Genomic DNA, 18,075 nt, shown 5'->3' with positions numbered 1-18,075 from the left:
GACGACCCGCTGAGTTAGAGAGAAGAACGAACAAAGAATTGGGAGGCTGAAGCCCCTCCCGGTTGCTCTTCCTCCATGCTTTTCTCCATCTCTGAGGAGATGCCATGGAACCCCTTTTCTGCTCTCTGATCGCTTAGCGTTCTGAGAGTCACAATGGCCCGGACCTTCGCCTGGAACCCTGAGTGCTCAGCCTACCTTCAAACCAGAGGAAATCAGCCAGTCCAAAACACCTTGCCAAGTCTTACAGGGATTTCAGGCAGAAACTCCGGTTTCCTGTCTGAACATGAGCCGTACCTGACGAAAACAGGGTGCTTTCCCGAAGGGAAGAGGGGAAGCCAGTGCGCACGCCTCCGGCGCTGTTCCTCGCCTGGCACTCCGCACAGGCCATGCTCCCTGGGCGCATGTCATCAAGGCCACCAGGGCCCTGAGGGAGAGCGGTTACATCAACACAGTTCTCGAGCAGAACCGAGGAAAGAGCTCCATCGTTCCAAACTGAGGAAATGTCCAGATTAACACAGGTAAGAAGCCGACCTGGTCCTTATTCTCTTATCCAATCCGACAAGGAAAACAAAATGCTCACTTCCAGCTCCACTGGCCGAAGCCATTCTTCACGGTGGACCCCGAGCAGAAGTACTCAATCATCTTAAGCCGCCACACTCGACGGCACAGCCCTGAGCAAGATAGAAGGTGCCGAGAGCTACTCCCAGATTTGGGGCAAACATGCAAATAATCAGGGTTGTTCTAGCTACTTCTTCAGCATGCTCCACCCAAGGAGCCAGGGTCACCGTCATCGCTCTGTCCCAAGAGCTGGCTGGGAATGGGCGCCAGGCATGCCAGGGCACAGCTGGGAGTGTTTGCCAGCTTTTTACCAAACTTAAAAAACCCCTGGCCAAGAGTATAAAAACTTCAGGATTATACTGTAGGCTACATTAGCACCCAGAGCAGAAGATACCAACTTTCACTCCGTAACTTTCAAGTTCATTTTCCATTTGCAAGCTTAAAAGGTAAGACTTTTAAAAATACACAAAAAGGTATACTTTAAACGTATTTAAAATGTTATAGAATCAGAACTGCTTGAATAGAATGTGAGTCTCATCATGTCATGGATGTTTTTAGAAAGAGAAGGGAACTGGTGGAAGTGAGGGGGGTAGAATATGTTGATAGACGGTGACTTCTTTCTTCCAAGCAAACTTGAGTGTGTTACTCTAAATATTTATATAAATCGAAAAGAACAAACCATGTTTTAAGCCATTCAACAGGCCAAGGAAGTGATACATTTAAATTGATTTTTTACACTGCATGTAAATTGATATATATATAGAGAGAGAGACGTATCAATACATATATATATAAACTGATATATATATAAGATATATATATATATAATGCTATTACAATACCATTGACTATATTCCCTATACTGTGCCTTTCATCCCCACCGTATGTTCTTAATCATCTAAGTAGCAACTGATGGAATGTTTCTAGTTACCTGGTTTATTGACCTTGGCTGAAATCAGAAGTAGGCCACAATTATATTTTATTTGTAAATCAACTATCTCATGGATAAATGTCTTTTGCAATGGATAAGACGTCTCCAAGGAATCCATCTCCTTCATGTTCTCTCTAATCGTGCTGCAGTGGGAAAAACACCGTTCAGGACCAGCGTTGGCCCTCGGACGCTGGCGACCCCCTGCTGCTAACTAGCTGTGAGACCTTGGTCAGGTCTCAGCCTACTAATGATGTGCTCTCACAAAACAGAGCCTTCTAGTTTCTATCTTGTTTGGAATTCAGCTTATTTCCAATTCTGTTCTTGCATGATCAATACATTTACAGTTCCACAAGCACAGTGGTAATATATTGTTATTTTCTCAAAGAAAAGACGAGAGAGAATCCTCCTAAGCCCGCGCTCCCTTTCTTATTGCGACAGGGAGTTGCTAGGAGGGGCCAGCCACGCGGCTCCGGCAGGAGCTCTGTGTTATTAGCTAAATTGATCCCACGGCATAGCACCTGCAGGACGCGGGGTTGTTTTTCTAGTCAGGCTGATCTCTTATTCACGACTTTTAGGTAAACGGCAATTCCTTTTTTTGTTCCAAAGAGGGCTGTCGTGTCTCCCGAACACCTTCCCCTTCCCCTCTGCCACGGTGGCTGTGACAAGACCAGCTGGGTTTCAGAAGGCAAAGTATTCAGTAATGTTCAAAGGGAAAAGATCATCTCCAAGTTCCTTAAAGAAAGCGTTCTGAAGAGAGTGTTCCGTTCAAAGCAGATGAGGTGGGAGGGTTCCGGCCGCCAGAAGGAGGACCCAGGCCACACCTTTCCTGGCACCAGAAAGTAAGTCCTGATCCTGCAACTTAAAACTTCCAAATACTTTGGTGATGGAAGGCTAAGAAAACACGACTGTGGAGCGTAGGCGTATGAAGGACAGGAAGCCATAAAGCTATTCCAACTGCAGGCATCAAGCCCTGCAGAAAAATCTAGATAGAGGTGGACGTATACGGTTGAGAATTTATCCGAAACGATTGGCTGCAACTTCTCCAGGTATAGAATTTGCTGATGCGTCTGTTTCTCTTTTGGAAAGATATTCCTAGCCAGGGCTATCACGTTCCTTCTAGGAATGAATAGATTTTAAACAAGATTTGTTACATTTTTGCAACAAAATGGGAGTCTCCCAAACAAGGGAGCACAGTGTTCAAGGTTAATTTTTCAAAGAGAAACACAACTTCTAACTAAAAAAAATATTTTTAAACATATTTCCTAAAAAAAAATTGTACACACCCAAGAAAGTTAGGACATTTCCGGTAAATGCTCACAGAAATGGAGTCCTAATTACAATTACAATAAATGTAATCGGTCACGAGTGAGAGAGAAAAGAAAAGCTGGAGGCAGAGGAGGCCCAGGACTAGTTATCTAACCACACAGGAAGTACAAACCGCCCAGAACCGGACTGAAATGTTTCCCACTGAATAACATCTTATTTACTTGAGAACAAAAATGCATGTTATTAATTAGAAAATATGGCCTTGACCTTCTGAAAATCTTTACATAATTACACTGAACAAGATTCCATTGCAGTAAATAGCCAGCCGTGACGTTGATAACACAGAAGGGACAAAAAAGGGAAGCGGAGGCAAACGCGCGGATAATATAAAAATACGAAAGGTTTTGAAAGAGATGGACCAAAATAGAAGGATTTCCCCGAAGGTTAATTAGAAGCTAAGTGCGGTCGTCATGACATTTCTTTGCATCACCTTGGGGTACAAAAAGGAATGTCTATCAGGTGCTTTCCAAAAGAGTCTCCTGTGGGCCCACATTGTCACCTCTCTCAGAGTAGGGGAAACTGAGGTGAGCAGCAGGCACGCTTACCTACCAAGGGACTGGCCCAAGGCTTTCCTTCTTTCCACCAATTCAGACCACCTCGTGGTAAAGGATGTAAGAGCTTGTTAAATGCCACGAGACAGGACATCTACCTCACCTTACCTCACTGGGTTAGCTAAAGGGGTACAGATTTAAAGTAAGACAAGCCTGATGCTACCTCTAAAAGCTGAATTCCCAGAGGGGTCTTGGGGTGGCCTGACACGAAGGTGGGGTCTGTTGGGCTAAGGACTGATATTAGAGTTGCCCCCGAGCTACTATGGAGAACAGCTCCCTGTCCAATGGCTCCCCTCAAGGCTGGATGACGACCAACCCAGACTCAGAGGCTTGGAGCAGGTATGATTCTCTTCCTTGTTGCCCTTGTATTTCCCACGACCACACCATCTCACGCTTACTTTTCCTCTCTCTCAGCCTTGTCTCCCCACCGCCTAGTCTGCGTGCTCTCTTGTCGAACTCTCTACAGGGACTAGGCTGTCACTATAGTTTTAAACCTGCAATACTAACAACTTTAAATTCGACAAGTGATGGGGGGGGGCGTGATTTTTATGCTGATGTGAAAGCATTCAGAAAGTCTCCAGAGAAAAGGAGAAGAGTCAAATTGATAAAGAAGGTTTTTTAGGAATATGTTCTGTCAAGGAAAAAAAAGAGAGAGAGAAAATCTTAGAGGATGTGTTTATGGATGACAAATCTCAGAGGGGCTTTAAGGGATCAGGGATCAGTCCCTGTTCTGAAACAAAAGGAAAACGCAGAAACCAGCATAAAGCGAGGAAGGTGGGAGGTGCGGGCGCTAAATAAGACATGCTCGCATACACATATACACATGTCACTTCTGTCTCCTATCCAGAGGACAGGGAAAAAATTTCCCAGCTACATACACTTGTAGAAAGTGTTAGCTGGGAGTACGTGAACCCCCCATATTTACCCAATTCCCTATTTTTCAAGTAACTGTAAGTTGGGAAAATAATATATTGAAGGCTCAGGGTGCTCATTTATAAAATAGGAATAACTAGTAGGACCAACTTCATTGTGTGGTTCAAAGTATAATATTGGTTAATCTCTATAAAATGTTCAGCGTTGTGCCTGCCACATGGTAACCATATCATAGCAAATGTTATTTCTAGCATGTGTTATTTATTGGAGTAATTAATTCAAACATTTATTGAGTGCCTACTATATGCCAGGTGCCAGACCAGATAGAATAAGGCCAGGTCTTGCCTTGAAGGTATTGGAAAAGATAGTGAGATAGTGTAAATGAATCATTATAAGGTAGCCGTGAGAAGGGAATTGTAATCAAGTACATAATAATAACCTGACTGAGGGATCTTGGAAGAGGTAGCAATTTATTCTTCTTTGAGGGGTCAGAGAAGATGATTTGTGAGCTAGATTTGTATGGATAGGACTTAACTAGGTGGGTAAAAGGAGGAGGGAGGAAAAAAAGGAGGAGCTATTATAGGAAAAGAAAAATGATGTATGTCCTGGAGGAGACAGAGTGTTTAGAAAAATTGCAAAATATCTGAGGCGTTGGACATACAGGCACTGAAAATGATACGCAGACACTTAAAGCCTGGCTCCTTCTTTGGGAATAGGAGGGCATTAGAGCAGACCTGTGTTTTTTATCAGGAGAATGGAAAACAATCTGAATGAGGAGAGCGCCTAGGAGGGAGACCTCCAAGGAGGCCTATGCTAATCTTATAATCATTCTCCTATATTTACTGTGCTCCTACTATGTGCCTAGCACAGTTTTTTTAAACGATTTTATTTGTCAAAGAGACAGCACAAGCAGGGGGAGTTGCAGGCAGAGGGAGAAGCAGGCTCCCCAATGAGCAAGGAGCCTCATGCAGGACCCTGGGATCATGACCTGAGCCGAAGGCAAATGCTTAGCCGACTGAGCCACCCTTTATTATAAAGAATATCTCTGACATTTTTAGTATTCGTTTACTTACTTATACACATATATCAGTCATAAAACCTATTTACTTATGTTATATATGTATGTACATAATAATGTGTATATAATAATATATCCATATTATATATGTGTATATATATTCCTTCCCCTCCCACCCCACACACTTATTTCAGGGAACTGAAGTAAGAGATAGGCATTTGGAGGGCAAAATTGGCCTCCTATCATCTACATGTATCCCAGATAGAAAAAAAAATCAGCTTTTGTTCTTCTTATTGTCACACCAATAACTGATCTGGAACGGCCGGAGCTGGGCTTGCTTTCCACTGGGATACTTCCTTCTTCCATTTTAATCATTTAAGTATTGGTACTATAAGCACAGCTAGAACTGTACATATATCCGTGCAAGTGCATACGGCTAGCTCTGTCTAGCGCGCTACACGCCCAAGCGCCTGGCTTTATTCGAACAGGTGCCAGGGACCCGCTGGGCGCCACGCAGAGCTCTCGGCTCGGGGTCAGGGTCAGGGCCAGCGCCAGGGCGGGAGAAGGCCTGGGAAGGCCCAGCGGCCGTGACCCCTGCCCGTGCGGAGCCCCCGGGCGGCCCCTGCACCCGCGATGGCCGAGTGGGCCGGGCCGCCGCTGAGGAGGCGCGGAGGGGCTCAGGGGCCCGGGCTCCGGCGGCCCGGCCCACTCTGCGAGCCTGGCGGCCTGGCGACCCCCGAATACCGGTGGCCCCGGTGGAACGCGAGGCCGTCGGGGGCGCCCGCGCTCTATGGTAGTTGCCGGGCGACCCGGCCGCGGGGGAGGCCCGCGGAGCCGCAGCCCCAGCCGAGGCTGGCCTCCCTGGGCCCGGCCTGGGTCCCCGCGGCCCGCAGGCGGCCCAGCGCCGCAGAGGCCGTGCTCCCGGCCGCCCGCCGCCCGCTGCCCTCCCTGTCCTCCCGCTGCAGGAAGGCCGAGTCCGAGGGGGCGCCCGTCAAGCCGTTCGCCCCGCACGCGGAGGGGCAGGGGCCTCGGGGCGGCAGCGCCCTCGGAGACGACGCCGAGGACGACACGTGGGCCTGCGGCGCCGTGGGGTAAGAGGCCGGGGCCCGGGGCGCCCCCGCGAGCCCCCCCTGCCCTGCGCTCCCGAGCTGCCCGGGCCCCGGAGGGAGGGGAAGGAGGGGTTGCTCGTCCGCGGGCTTTGGGCCGCCCACCTGCACCCCCCTGCTCCCCTGCCCCGAGGCTGCTTTCCCAACGCTTTGTCCCGAAGGCTCCCTTGTCCTCGGCCCCTCCTCCAGGTGCGGCGGCCTTTTCCAGGCGCCCTGCTCCGTGGCGCACACGGGGGTGTCCCCAGGCAGCGCCACCTATCCAGCAAACTCCTTCCTCCTTCATTGTTGCATCCCAGGCCCGGCATAGAACAGGTGGAGCGATACCTACTGATTCCAAACTTCCCTGAACTGTATTTTCTATTCGGGATACACTTTGCCCTCTAGGAGGCAATACATTGTAAACGATTCGCAAATATACTGATTCCTGAGGTGGTTTTCATTTGTGATTCCGGATAGCCCTCCCTTAACCCAATGCTTGTTTTACCTGTTATCTGATAGTTCTCTGATACTTCTACCTTAAACAGTAGTGGGCTTAGATACCATGATAATTTGGCGTGGAAAGTAGCGCTTGGCCCGTTGGGCCTTTTAGTGTCCCTGAAACACCTATGGGGTGCCTGCTCTGCCTGTAAGGTTGACCCTGCTTTCAAACGGAGCACCTGTTTTGAATAGTGAAAAGCAGAGTTTATGGCCCTGCTTTATAAATTCCAGATAATTCATCATGTTTTTTCTAATTTGTGTTTTTCATCTTTCTGTCTGATAATGTCTCTGTTCTCACCAAAGACCTTAAGTTCCTAATCTTCCATCAGTCAGATCTTAACAATTTGCTTTTCTTAGTGCTTTTTTGTTGTTGTCGTTGTTGTTGTTTGGGTTTTTGGGGCTGGCTTGCCCCTTGTTTCTGGTTGATTTCATATTGTTAGCCCTCCTCTGCCCTCACAGTCCCGTTCTCCTGTGCTCCAAGCCTTGTTGGACCTCTTTTAGACAAGGAGCCAAAGCTCAAGCTTTTAAAACAATCGTTGTTGTACCTTACCCATAAATGTGCCTATCCCACAACCTATATAGGATTTTAAGGAAACAGAGGAGCAAACTGGGGAGAAGAAATGGTGAGAACAGTGGTACCAACCCACGAGCGTCCAACATCTCCCATGAGGTAAGGCTAATGCATTCCCTTGAGTGTTCGGGCGTCTCCCCTGGCCAAGACCTCACTCGCACTGAATCTGACTGCCCAGATCCCTGCTGCTCTCTCTCTTTTTGAGCATGTTGAACTGAGTTTTCCTCTTGGCACATTTGGAATATCAGATGGGAAGTTTTTTCTTTCTTTGAACAAAGGAAACATTAACCAGCTTCTCTCCAAATCTCAAAGCGGTTCTTACTGCAACTGGAGCTCCTGAAAGGTGCGACCTTGCTCCCTCCGGCTGTGCTCACCTCTTTTATTCTCTCACACACAGTCTGTGGAAAACGTTGGTAAGGCAGGGGGGACATCAGAAAGCGTAATCAATTCCCAAGCTGTAAGGAGTTTGCAATCTAGCAGACTACGTGTGTAGTTGATAGCCTCCCTCACCAGTCGACAGATTTGGTTATATTAATCTTATTATATGATCTCAACTGCAGTTTTCATCAGCTTGCCTTTACATGTCCCTGTAAGGGGATTTCTGTCACGTTATTTTGTATGTTAGCGGACCAGGGTCAGAGAGCTGAAAGAAGCCTGGTAAATCTGTCAGGGATGTTTTAGAAATATAAATAACTGAGACTTACCTTCATCCCACGGAGTCAGATCTTGTAATTTTTTTCAAGTGTTATTTTTTAACGATGTATTTATTTTATTTTAGAGAGAGAGCGCGCCCAAGTCGGGGGAGGGCCAGAGGGAGAGAGAATCTTGACCGGACTCCCCAGTGTGTGCAGAGCCCAAACCAGGGTTCGATCCCACAGCCCTGAGATCTTGACCTGAACCGAAATCAAGGGTCAGATGCTTAACTGACTGAGCCACCCAGGCGCCCCTCAAGTATCATTTTTAAAACGCTCCCCAGGTGATTCTCGCGTAGAGACTAGACCTAATTACGTGTCATCTCGGGGAGCGGGGAATTAACCTCCAGAGACGGATAATCTGCAGCCTACCTTCCAATGTTCAACTACCCTTCCCAGCAGGACATACTTTTCTTGTGGGCCAGTTAAATCCTCATAGTGTATTTAAGCTTATTCTCCCTGCGCCTCCTTTAGTTTGGGGGATAATACTTAACATTTTATTTGTGTGCTGCTTAGAATTTAACTTACAAAGGATTTTCTCTTTTGAGACAGAAAACAACCGAGTTTGCTCTTAAAAAAAATTACTTCTTTTTTTTTTTTTTTTAAATAAACTCCTCACCTCTTCACTTTCCCTATTCCAGGATAAATTCTTACAATCTTCTCCTGCACGCATCCCACATTTTTTCCCCACAGCATTCAGCACAACGTCTGGAACATACACACTCAGTACATATCAGTACCTTTCCCTATCCATTTTTTGGCTCGCTTTTGAATATTTCCTGAGTGTGTTTCAATGTTTGGAGTCTAGAATGAGTAGTGGGGTAGGTCAGTGTTGAGTACGATGTGAAGATTAGGGAATTTTTATAGGCTATCACTTCTGGTGTTCAGCTCCAGAAAATTGGGCGAATGTGCCATTGGGTACCAGGGACACACTGAACTGGATATCTTATTATATTTTTAAAATCAATTTTGAAAACCTGTGTGTCATTATTTTTAACAAAATGAGAACGAAACTCTAAATTATTGTGAAAGCCTTTCTGTCTCCTAATCGGTGTTACCAAGCTGATAATAGTTTGATAAGAGAACACGGCATTCTTCTCAAAAATGCTGGTTGTGTCCTTATAGGAAGGAGGGTGGGTCATGAAACTCTGTGCCTTTCTCGTACTTCAGCCACAGACATGAAAAAGTATGTACTTGAACTTTTAAAGTTTTCTTAATGTTAAGTTTATCCTAAAACAAATATTGTTTTAGAACTTGTCTCACTGGAATTTGGATTCAGAAGTACCTGCTCCCGAAAATAAAAATCTCCCACCTGGAAAGGATAGTGCAGCAGGTGGTAAGATATCCTAGATGTGTGTGTTTATCTTCATAAATATTGCAAATTTATGTTCATTCATATTTATAATATGAATAACCACTCATATTAAAGGGGGCTTGTTTTTAATACAACCAGTTTTATGTAACTATTAATTGTCATTTTTTCCACATACGTTCTTTCAGGCAAAATTAACAAGGTAAGGATAAATGTTTCATTTTAAATAATTCACAAAACGTTATTTTAAAATTATATGCACGTTCATTAAAAAAAATTCTTTCTTTAAAAATTCCAATTTCATTTCTGTAGAGTTCTTCAAACAAGTCAAAGCCTTGTCTGTTCTACAGGGCTGCAAACTGGTCATTGAGTTAATATTTTATTGTATATTTTTTCAATACAACCATACCAGAAATGGAAATTAACATTGTAGTGACTACTGTGTTTTGTAGTCATCGCCAAAAAGATATATTGAGGCAGTTAAAATGGTTAATATTTTGTTTTGAAGTAGTGAGGAAATTAACCTTTCACCTACTTTTTTTTAATCAAAATATAAAACACTTAACTGTTAGTAAAATGATCTTAGTAATAGTCGAGGCTCATTTGTTGACGCTGTTGGTATTTGTAACCGATTTTGCTAGTCCCTGCTAAAGGCAGTAAAAACAAATGATATCTGTATGTATAAAAGGGAGTATTATATGCCTTTACCATATATTTCTCAGTTAGAACAAGAACTATACATTCTTAGAACAGTAACAGGGAATAGAGATGTATTGTGTTTAAAAGTCTTCTGCTGCTTTATAGAACCATTTGGAAATTCCAGTACAGCAACTGATGCTAGAACTAAATTTGTCGGAGCACGCTCACAAAAGAACACAGGTGAATTTTATTCATCATATTCAAAGTATTTTTTTTTTAATGCATGCAGTTACTAAAATGTTGTCCATGGTTTTTCTGTTATCAGAATAGTAAACAAGGGATATTTCAGCTATGGAGTTATCCTCTTAACGAAGGAAGTACCATGGAGAACAGGTGAGAGAATATTTATTTTCATAAGCCCCTAAATTAGTGAAATACATTTAAATACAAATGAGTTAACAACTCGTCTGAAATACAAGGAGAAAAAACAACTGGAAGAAAAAGTATTGTGTGCCACTTGTGGGAAATTATGGAAATTCACCCTGAAATAGGAAGTGGCTGGCATATACCACAGAGATCATCAGTATATGAAGAATTCAGAGTTTCCTGTGCCCTTACAGTGAGAGTTTCCATGGAAAGAGTTGGGCTTCTTGTCAAAGGGAAAAGGAACTGTAATAGAAAAATAATAGTCCATGGGGTAGGAATGATTTCTGTCCCTTGTGTATATTAATTCATTTAACCATCACAACAATCTTATAAGGCACTGTTGTCAGCATCCCTGTTTTACAGATGAGGACGTTGAGTCAGGGTGACAAAGTATGTAACTTGCCCAAAGTCCTACAATGAATGAATGGTGGGACCAGATTCATGGTCTTAAGCTCAACAGTGTGCTGCTTCTCAGGCCTTACTTGGGTTTAAATGCTTATGTTTTGGTTCTTAAACTTTAGTGTGTGTTAGAATCGGCTGGAACGCTTCTCACAAACACAGGTCACTACTACGTGAAGTTTCCATTTATTGGACACCGTGTCACTTCTACACACAGTGTGTTGTTTCACGGAAATCCCGAGTTCTGGATCAGAACTAGAATTAGTTGCTCAGTTTTGTGCCCACGTTTGACGGTAGGGTGGCTCACTGATAGCCGTCTCCCAGTCAGAGGACTTGACCTCGGTGAGGCTCAGGACAAAACTGACCCTAATGCTGAAATTCGAGGCGTGAATCCAAGAAGTGCTACAGGGACCGTAGTGACTAATGTCCCAAGGGAATGTCAGTGTGAGGGGCATAGGAAGGGCTACTTTTACTACAACGAAAACGCCGCTGGGAACAAGGATTTCAAGGTAAGAGGTCAAAGGAAATGAATTGAATTTTATCGTACTAACACACAACAAACGTAAACTGAGTCAGTGGAGGGCAGTGGCTGGGATTGCCAACGTGGGGTGCCACTCCGCAGGTTTAAATCCCAGCCCCACCACTTACTGGATGTGTGACCTCAACCACGCTGTGCCTCAGTTCCCTTACCCATAAAAGGTAGAAAATGAAAGTGCCTATCTTATGAGGTCGTTGTGAGGACTAACCAGAATAATGTGTTTGATAGGTATTTGTTATTAATACTGGGGAAGCCTAAGTCTGTTGCAGTATTAGAGGTCCAGTATCAGTGAAATATTCTATTACTGAAATTTTTCTCCTCGGTATGCCATCAAGAAGCAAAGAGAATAAAAGTGATACCTTTCATTTAGTGTTGAACATTTTATAAAGTACGTTCATGTAATCATCTGGCTTCTCAGACTACCCCAAGGTCGGTACTGTCATTACCATTCTGCACACTGGTGGCAAAGGAGTTCAAACCTAGGTCCTCACCCCCAGATTCCATGCTATTTTCACTAAACAACATGGATTGTGTCTCTTATCAATTGTAGATTTAAAGTGACTTTTCCCTGGTTTTACAAAGATAAGTGAGTTTAATATTTAGCTAAATCAATAATTTTTTACGTTTTCTATAGAAATAAAAGTATTTTTCAAAATCCTTCAAGAATACTTCATTCTCTTTACTGTAAACTGGCATTAAAGGAAGCAAGAAGATAATGAGACTGTATATGTTAATTAATGCTTCAGCTCCTCCAATGTCAGTATTTCTAATAAGCTTTAAAAAAAACAAAGTATAAACTCAGTATTCTATGGCGTGGCTCTTTTGCAGTTTTCATTCTAATACACTACCTAGAAGTATTACTCATAAAATGAAAGACCATCGGATGAAAATTATTATGGGATAATTTTTTTAATTGTATACTTTCTTTCTTTTTACTATGGGATAATATTTGGTAAACATTGTTTTGCTTCCTTTTATGTTAACGTAATTTTTTAAAACCACAATGGCTGAAGTAGAAAGCTTTATTGAGTAACCTAATTATATTCTATCAGTTTCCTTTTATCTAATCTTGGGTCCATAAATGTTTCACTATAATTTCAGTTTGAGTTGGAGAGCCCCCTTCTCAGACATCATCACTCATGTACAATATATTCATAGGCAAATAGATATAATTAGCCATTTTTAACCTAGCAGCCATTCATAGACACAGCTAGCCGTTTGTGGGTAGAATGATCTAGTCACCTGTGCATGCCCAAGGGGGTGTCCAGTTAATATTCTAATCTATACTTTAAAAAATGTATATAGTTTTATATAATTGAGCATATTTGGAAATGAACATATATCTGTTACAGATAGATACACGTAGGCCATTAGAAAGTCTTTGATAATTTTGCTTATTGATTATCACTTTAACAGCATTTTAATTCTAGTCGACAAACCATTCACTAATCAAATCATTTTTTTAAAGGGATTTCAAGAAGTCTGCAGTGGAAACTGGCTTTAATGTAAACACGAATCCCATGAGGCTCTTCACTCTGAACCACTCACTGACAAGTGCTTCGGTTGATAAGCAAGTTGGTTCTCACCCTGGACTACAGATGCCATCGGGTCTCTGCTGGCCCTATGCTGATGGAGACTTTTTTAAGGACAGAAATGAGCCTTATATTAATTTATGTTCAGCTGTGGAAAACAATAATGGTGAAACGTTATCTGCCCCAAATTGGAATCTGAAATATGGAAACAGCAGTGTGGAAGAAAACTTAACAGATGAAAGTGATTTATCAGAAAATGAAAAAGCAAATGATAGTTTGCTTAGCTATTTTAAAAAGATGGACCTGAACTTAAAGCCAGAAACAATAGAAAATGTTGAGGAATCTTTCACAGAGGAACCAAGTGAAGTATTTCCATATCCTGATTTTCTCCCTTCTCCTTTCAATACTCTGGACCTGCACAAATTAGCCCTCTCAAAATCTGAAAACTGGAAAGCAACCGTGGAACCTCCAGAAAGCTCTGTCGAACATTTGATAACTCGTTTACTGGAAATGGAAAGATTACAACATATGACTGTACAAAAAGAGAGGCCCAGACTACAAACTACCTTCTGTGCTCCAGCAGCTGCTGAACGACCCTTTTCCTCCAAAGCTATCCCCAAAATGAGACAGCCAAAACTTTCAGACTCTTTGAGTCTTCAGACAACTTGTGTAGATAAAAGTCGCGAAAAAAGAAAAAGCAGTTCTGGATCTTGCAAGCTGGAACAAAACGCTTCAAAATGGAATTGGAGCAATGCTGGCAGCACATACGGATGGACTTCTAGACCACCGTCTCTAAGAAGTCCATCCACCACCAAACAATTGATTACAACTTGTGATGACACTAGGAACCTCAAAAGCTCCATTTTAAATCCATGCCAAGAACTCTCAGCCAAGCCCACTACTTCGCAGACAACTCAATCGTTGGTTAAAATGGTCTCAACAAGATGTCTGCCACCAAGGTCCCCAATACCAGTTTCACCTATACCTCTGTCTTTTCCCGAAAATCAGAGAGAAGACATTAAGGCACCAAGGACCAAAAAGAAACCTTATCAAAAAAACATAGAATTGAACAAACCATTCTATATTCAGAAGTTAAACTGCTTGTCACCTTCCTTTGTAGGGAAGGATAAGTGTTCATCCATTGACCAAAAATAACTTCTGTCTCCTACATCTCAATGTGAGCAAATCTATTTCCAAGAAGCTTGGCTAAGAAACGGTTCATCATGCTGAGATACAGGTATTACACACATGTGATGTGATGTGGAGTGGAACTTGTGAGTGGCACTGCTGAGATGTCTATATCTAAATCCAGGGGTTTCCATCCTGACGTATTTGACAATCTTTTGCATGTCGTGTTTCAAAAGAATGTTTCACTTAGTAAACTATTCAAAAGATTATTCTTTTGTTGTGTTTCCCAGTAGAATTCCATCATCAGTAAATGCTGTAATCGACCGATCGCTGGTGTATTTTGTGTTCTGTTACAGTCTTAAGACTACATTACCTCTGTTAGCAAATTAATTTTTTTAGTTCTTCCCACTCTGGTACCTTTTTTTCTTTCCTTTACTATCTCTAAAATCTCCTTTGTCATCTTCCCCTATCTTTTGAGTATTTGCTTGACCATTCAAAGCTAAAATACTTGTGATTTTGTTGAATTAATATGCAAGATCCTCCAGATCGTCTAGTGAATCTTAAGAATTTTTCCTTTCCTGGGTCCTTTTTGTCATCTCCATGAAAGTGAGATCAGTTCTCTTGGGGCCTGATGGTAGATGTAGGCATGAAACAACCCTCTTCCATGCAGACCTAACGGTTTTAGAATGTCAAAGGAAAAAATGAGAAAAGGTTGCTGTCCATAGAGCAGCTAAAATCTCATGTGAATGTAACATTTTCCCAAAGTTCTCTGTTGCTGCAAGCCTTAACCCCAGTTAGTTGAAACGCGAACAGCTAAAGCTGCTTAACTCATTTAAAAAAAAAAAGTGTGTGTGCGTGTAGGGGAGCCTATCTGACTGACACACCTTACTGCACCTAAGAATCAGGGAAACAAAAAAGTTGAGTCCGGGGTTCTGTCACAGACCCCTGGACACGGAACACGAGAGTAGGGCTCAGGGACCTGCATTGTAACAAACGTCCCAGGGGATTTTAAAGCAGGTGGTTCTTGGATCGCACTTGGAAAAACATTGTCGAGGAAAGAGTTGATGTAAGATGCATAGCTCAGAGTTTGGATGTTCGGCGGAGGGGATAGTGTACTTTGGTTTCAGTGGATGGTTGGTGAATTCAACTGAGTTTTTCTTAAACATTAAAAAAAAAAATAACACAATGAAAACTTAAAGCGTTGCCCAAACGAAAACGAGAAGTAAAAGCCCAGCCCCCTGCCAAGGCATGGTCAATATTGTGTATTGTCTTCCCTGCCACAAGCAAGATGAAATATTCGAGATGGGGATGGGGGAAATCAATTAAAAGACAATTCAAATACATGTTGAAGAGAGCAACTGTGACTTCAGTTTCCTCTATTTTTAGTAAAAGAATAAGGCTCAAAGAATTTTCTTAGCAGCAGAGGTCAAAGAGAATAGGCTTAGTTTTTAGATAAATTTCAAAGAATTTTCTGGAACTGCATCAACACGGCAATAGAATAAACAACTTAGCTGTTCAGGATAACTTATCATAGAACAGAATTTTACCTAAATCCCATACAGTTGGTATCATTATACAAAGTGGTAGAACATTCCTTTCACAGAACAGAATGTAAAAATGGACTCACGCTTTCACTCCATCCCAGCTTATAATGGTCTCTCTTGTTTCCCGTCAACCACCTTTCCTCTCATTCTTAACAATTCTAACTTGAGTCCTGAGCCTTATTTGGCAGCCCTTGTACCCATTCTCATTTCTACCTTCCTTACCTGCTTGGATATTATCCCCTCACCTTTAGGGTTGTAATGATGTAATTTTTATCTGTAAAAGCTTCAGGAAAGGGACATGCCTGTTCTGTTCACTCTGTCCTGAACAATCATTGCCTGGCACGTAGATACCCTCAAAGTATTCGACGAAGGAAAGGACGTGGCCCAGCCTTGGGACGTTATGTGACACAGCAGCGACAAGCACTGGCCCCACAGCCGGGCTCTGCCACTTAACGGATCTGCACCTCAGGCGGGTGCCTTAACCTCGGTTCTTCACTTTCCTAATGTGTCAGGTGGGCAGACGATCTTTTCTCTCATATACTCATGTCAGGATTGAGTCAAGTGCCTGGCAAATTACAAAAATAGATCAGGGGGAAACAGGAATGACACAGGAGGGCACACTGGATGGAATGAGCTGCCTCTCCTTGTAAGGCATGTGCCCGGCGCCAGGAACATGCCATGGAGTGATGAAGACACAAGCCCTGGTTTCCAGGAAGACCAGGAGTGGGAGTGGACATGGGAGATGGGAAACGATGCAGGAAGGAGTATTTTAGAGGTAGAGTTAATAGAAGATCCGCGTGTCAGCAGTTCCAAGAAACAGATGCCTGTATGGAAGGACCGCTTTGTGGGGTGGGAGGAGACAGATTCTGGGCTTTGATGTCTTCGAGAGAGGTAGGGCAAATTTCTTACTGGAAGCATAACCATGCTACTTTATTTAGGATGCCATTAGACCTAAAAAAGGAGCTAGTTACTGAAACACCTATCAGAGTTCTCAATTAGTCCCAAATTGCTTTAAATATAACTATGTAAAAAATGCATTAGCAGCAATGCTGACTTCAATTATGACGCAAAGGTACTTATTTTAACGTTATGATCATTAGTAAAAATAGTCGAAATTTTTTATTTAAATGGAGTCCCTAAAATGAGGCCAGAAGCAGCACATACATAGGAAGTATATGTAGCCATCTTAAGTTCATCTTGTAAAGTGATGGGAGTAAAACAGGCAATATTTGGCTAAGAGAAAAACTTATCACTGGGGGTGGGCACTGTAGTTACCAACAAACTCGAAAGACTTAGCTATCTTTCAAACCTGTTGGAAGCAAACTTCTACCACTATTTTTGAAGAAACACTTGGCAGCTCTAACAGACACATATAAATTGAAGTAATTCTGTTCAGAAAATTTTAGTTGAATTTGGCTTTCTGGCTTGCTCATAAACTCCCCATGTTTTGGCTGTCCAGTACTGACACCTTTTCTTAGCTCCTTTTTGGATCTTACCCAAGGCAGATTCTTTCTCATAAAAGAAAGCACACGTAGAAAAGTTCTCTTCAAAATTTGCCATAACCCCCTCCTAAACCCAATGCACCCTGCATACTACCTTCCCTAATAAACAGGATCTCACGACCCTGGTCAGTTGCTTTAGACAGAGGAATATGTAGGTCTTAACACTCTGTCAGCCCAAGTAGAGAACTACAACTGGGGCCTTTGCAAGGCAGCTGTCCAGAGCCACTGCCGTTATTTCTTACAAAAGCCAGGACTCGACCACTACGTGAAGGTAGCACCTGCTAGGTCAGGTGTATCCCACACGGCTGGACACTGGCCCTGCCTCCTCCAGTCCTGCTTTGCATTAAAGATTCCCTCAATCTCCCCATCCCTCAAGTATTTTACAGTTTTTTAAGTGAGAACACTTCCTTAAAAGAAAATGAGGTGTGGACAGACTAAGGATGTAGTCCAATATTTGTCAGGCTTCCCCATCTACAATGAACCAATTGATTTCAATCATTACAGAAAAGGGAGTTATGGGAGTTATCTCATTACTTATGATGTTTCTATTATTAGGATAACCAAATCAGAAATACACATACGACAACAGGAACACCCCACCCTTGGGCATGCGCTCTGCACTTAGTTGCTAGGAAGCACTTTGATGTTTCTGTAAGGACGATCATGGAAACTGGTTGTTTCCATGCAGCAGGTTCCGCTTCTCTCTACACCTTTCTCCTTCACCAAGATTTACAAACACACATCAGGTATCTTCTGAGAAGTTTTAACATAAATATCTAACTTTAGTCTGGCAGCTGCCAATCATATTTGGGCACGGAATACCTTTCAAAGCACTTCTATGAACACCAGTGAAATAGCATCTAAGAAACTTTAGGTAGGAAATGGGTGTTTTAACTTAAAACTAAATGTAAAATAGCAAACTCCAGAAAGGAAAAATCAGGAAACAATACGG

At 42.8% G+C, this 18,075-nt stretch overlaps 1 protein-coding gene across 1 annotated transcript; it reads left to right on the top strand.

The window, feature by feature from the left end:
• Positions 1–7,396: 7,396 nt before the first annotated feature.
• On the top strand, positions 7,397–14,104 carry FAM217A (family with sequence similarity 217 member A). Its single transcript, XM_008693055.2, has 6 exons — positions 7,397–7,510; positions 9,355–9,439; positions 9,604–9,617; positions 10,220–10,294; positions 10,380–10,447; positions 12,886–14,104. The coding sequence occupies exons 1-6, from the start codon at positions 7,397–7,399 to the stop codon at positions 14,102–14,104; spliced, it is 1,575 nt and encodes a 524-aa protein (XP_008691277.2).
• Positions 14,105–18,075: the final 3,971 nt, after the last annotated feature.

Source organism: Ursus maritimus, unplaced genomic scaffold (genome assembly GCF_017311325.1).
Source record: "Ursus maritimus isolate PB19 unplaced genomic scaffold, ASM1731132v1 scaffold_30, whole genome shotgun sequence".
Taxonomy (NCBI): Eukaryota; Metazoa; Chordata; class Mammalia; order Carnivora; family Ursidae; genus Ursus; species Ursus maritimus.
Note: the sequence above shows the minus strand (reverse complement) of the source record. Positions and strands in the feature narration are given on the sequence as shown.

What these genes read in the sequence shown, in the direction of transcription:
- FAM217A (XM_008693055.2), top strand. Translation starts at nt 7,397, where the DNA reads ATGTGCCTATCCCACAACCTATATAGGATTTTAAGGAAACAGAGGAGC. An exon ending in ACGCTCACAAAAGAACACAG is followed by an intron (nt 10,295 to 10,379) that starts GTGAATTTTATT and finishes TTCTGTTATCAG; the next exon opens with AATAGTAAACAAGGGATATT. An exon ending in GGAAGTACCATGGAGAACAG is followed by an intron (nt 10,448 to 12,885) that starts GTGAGAGAATAT and finishes ATTTTTTTAAAG; the next exon opens with GGATTTCAAGAAGTCTGCAG.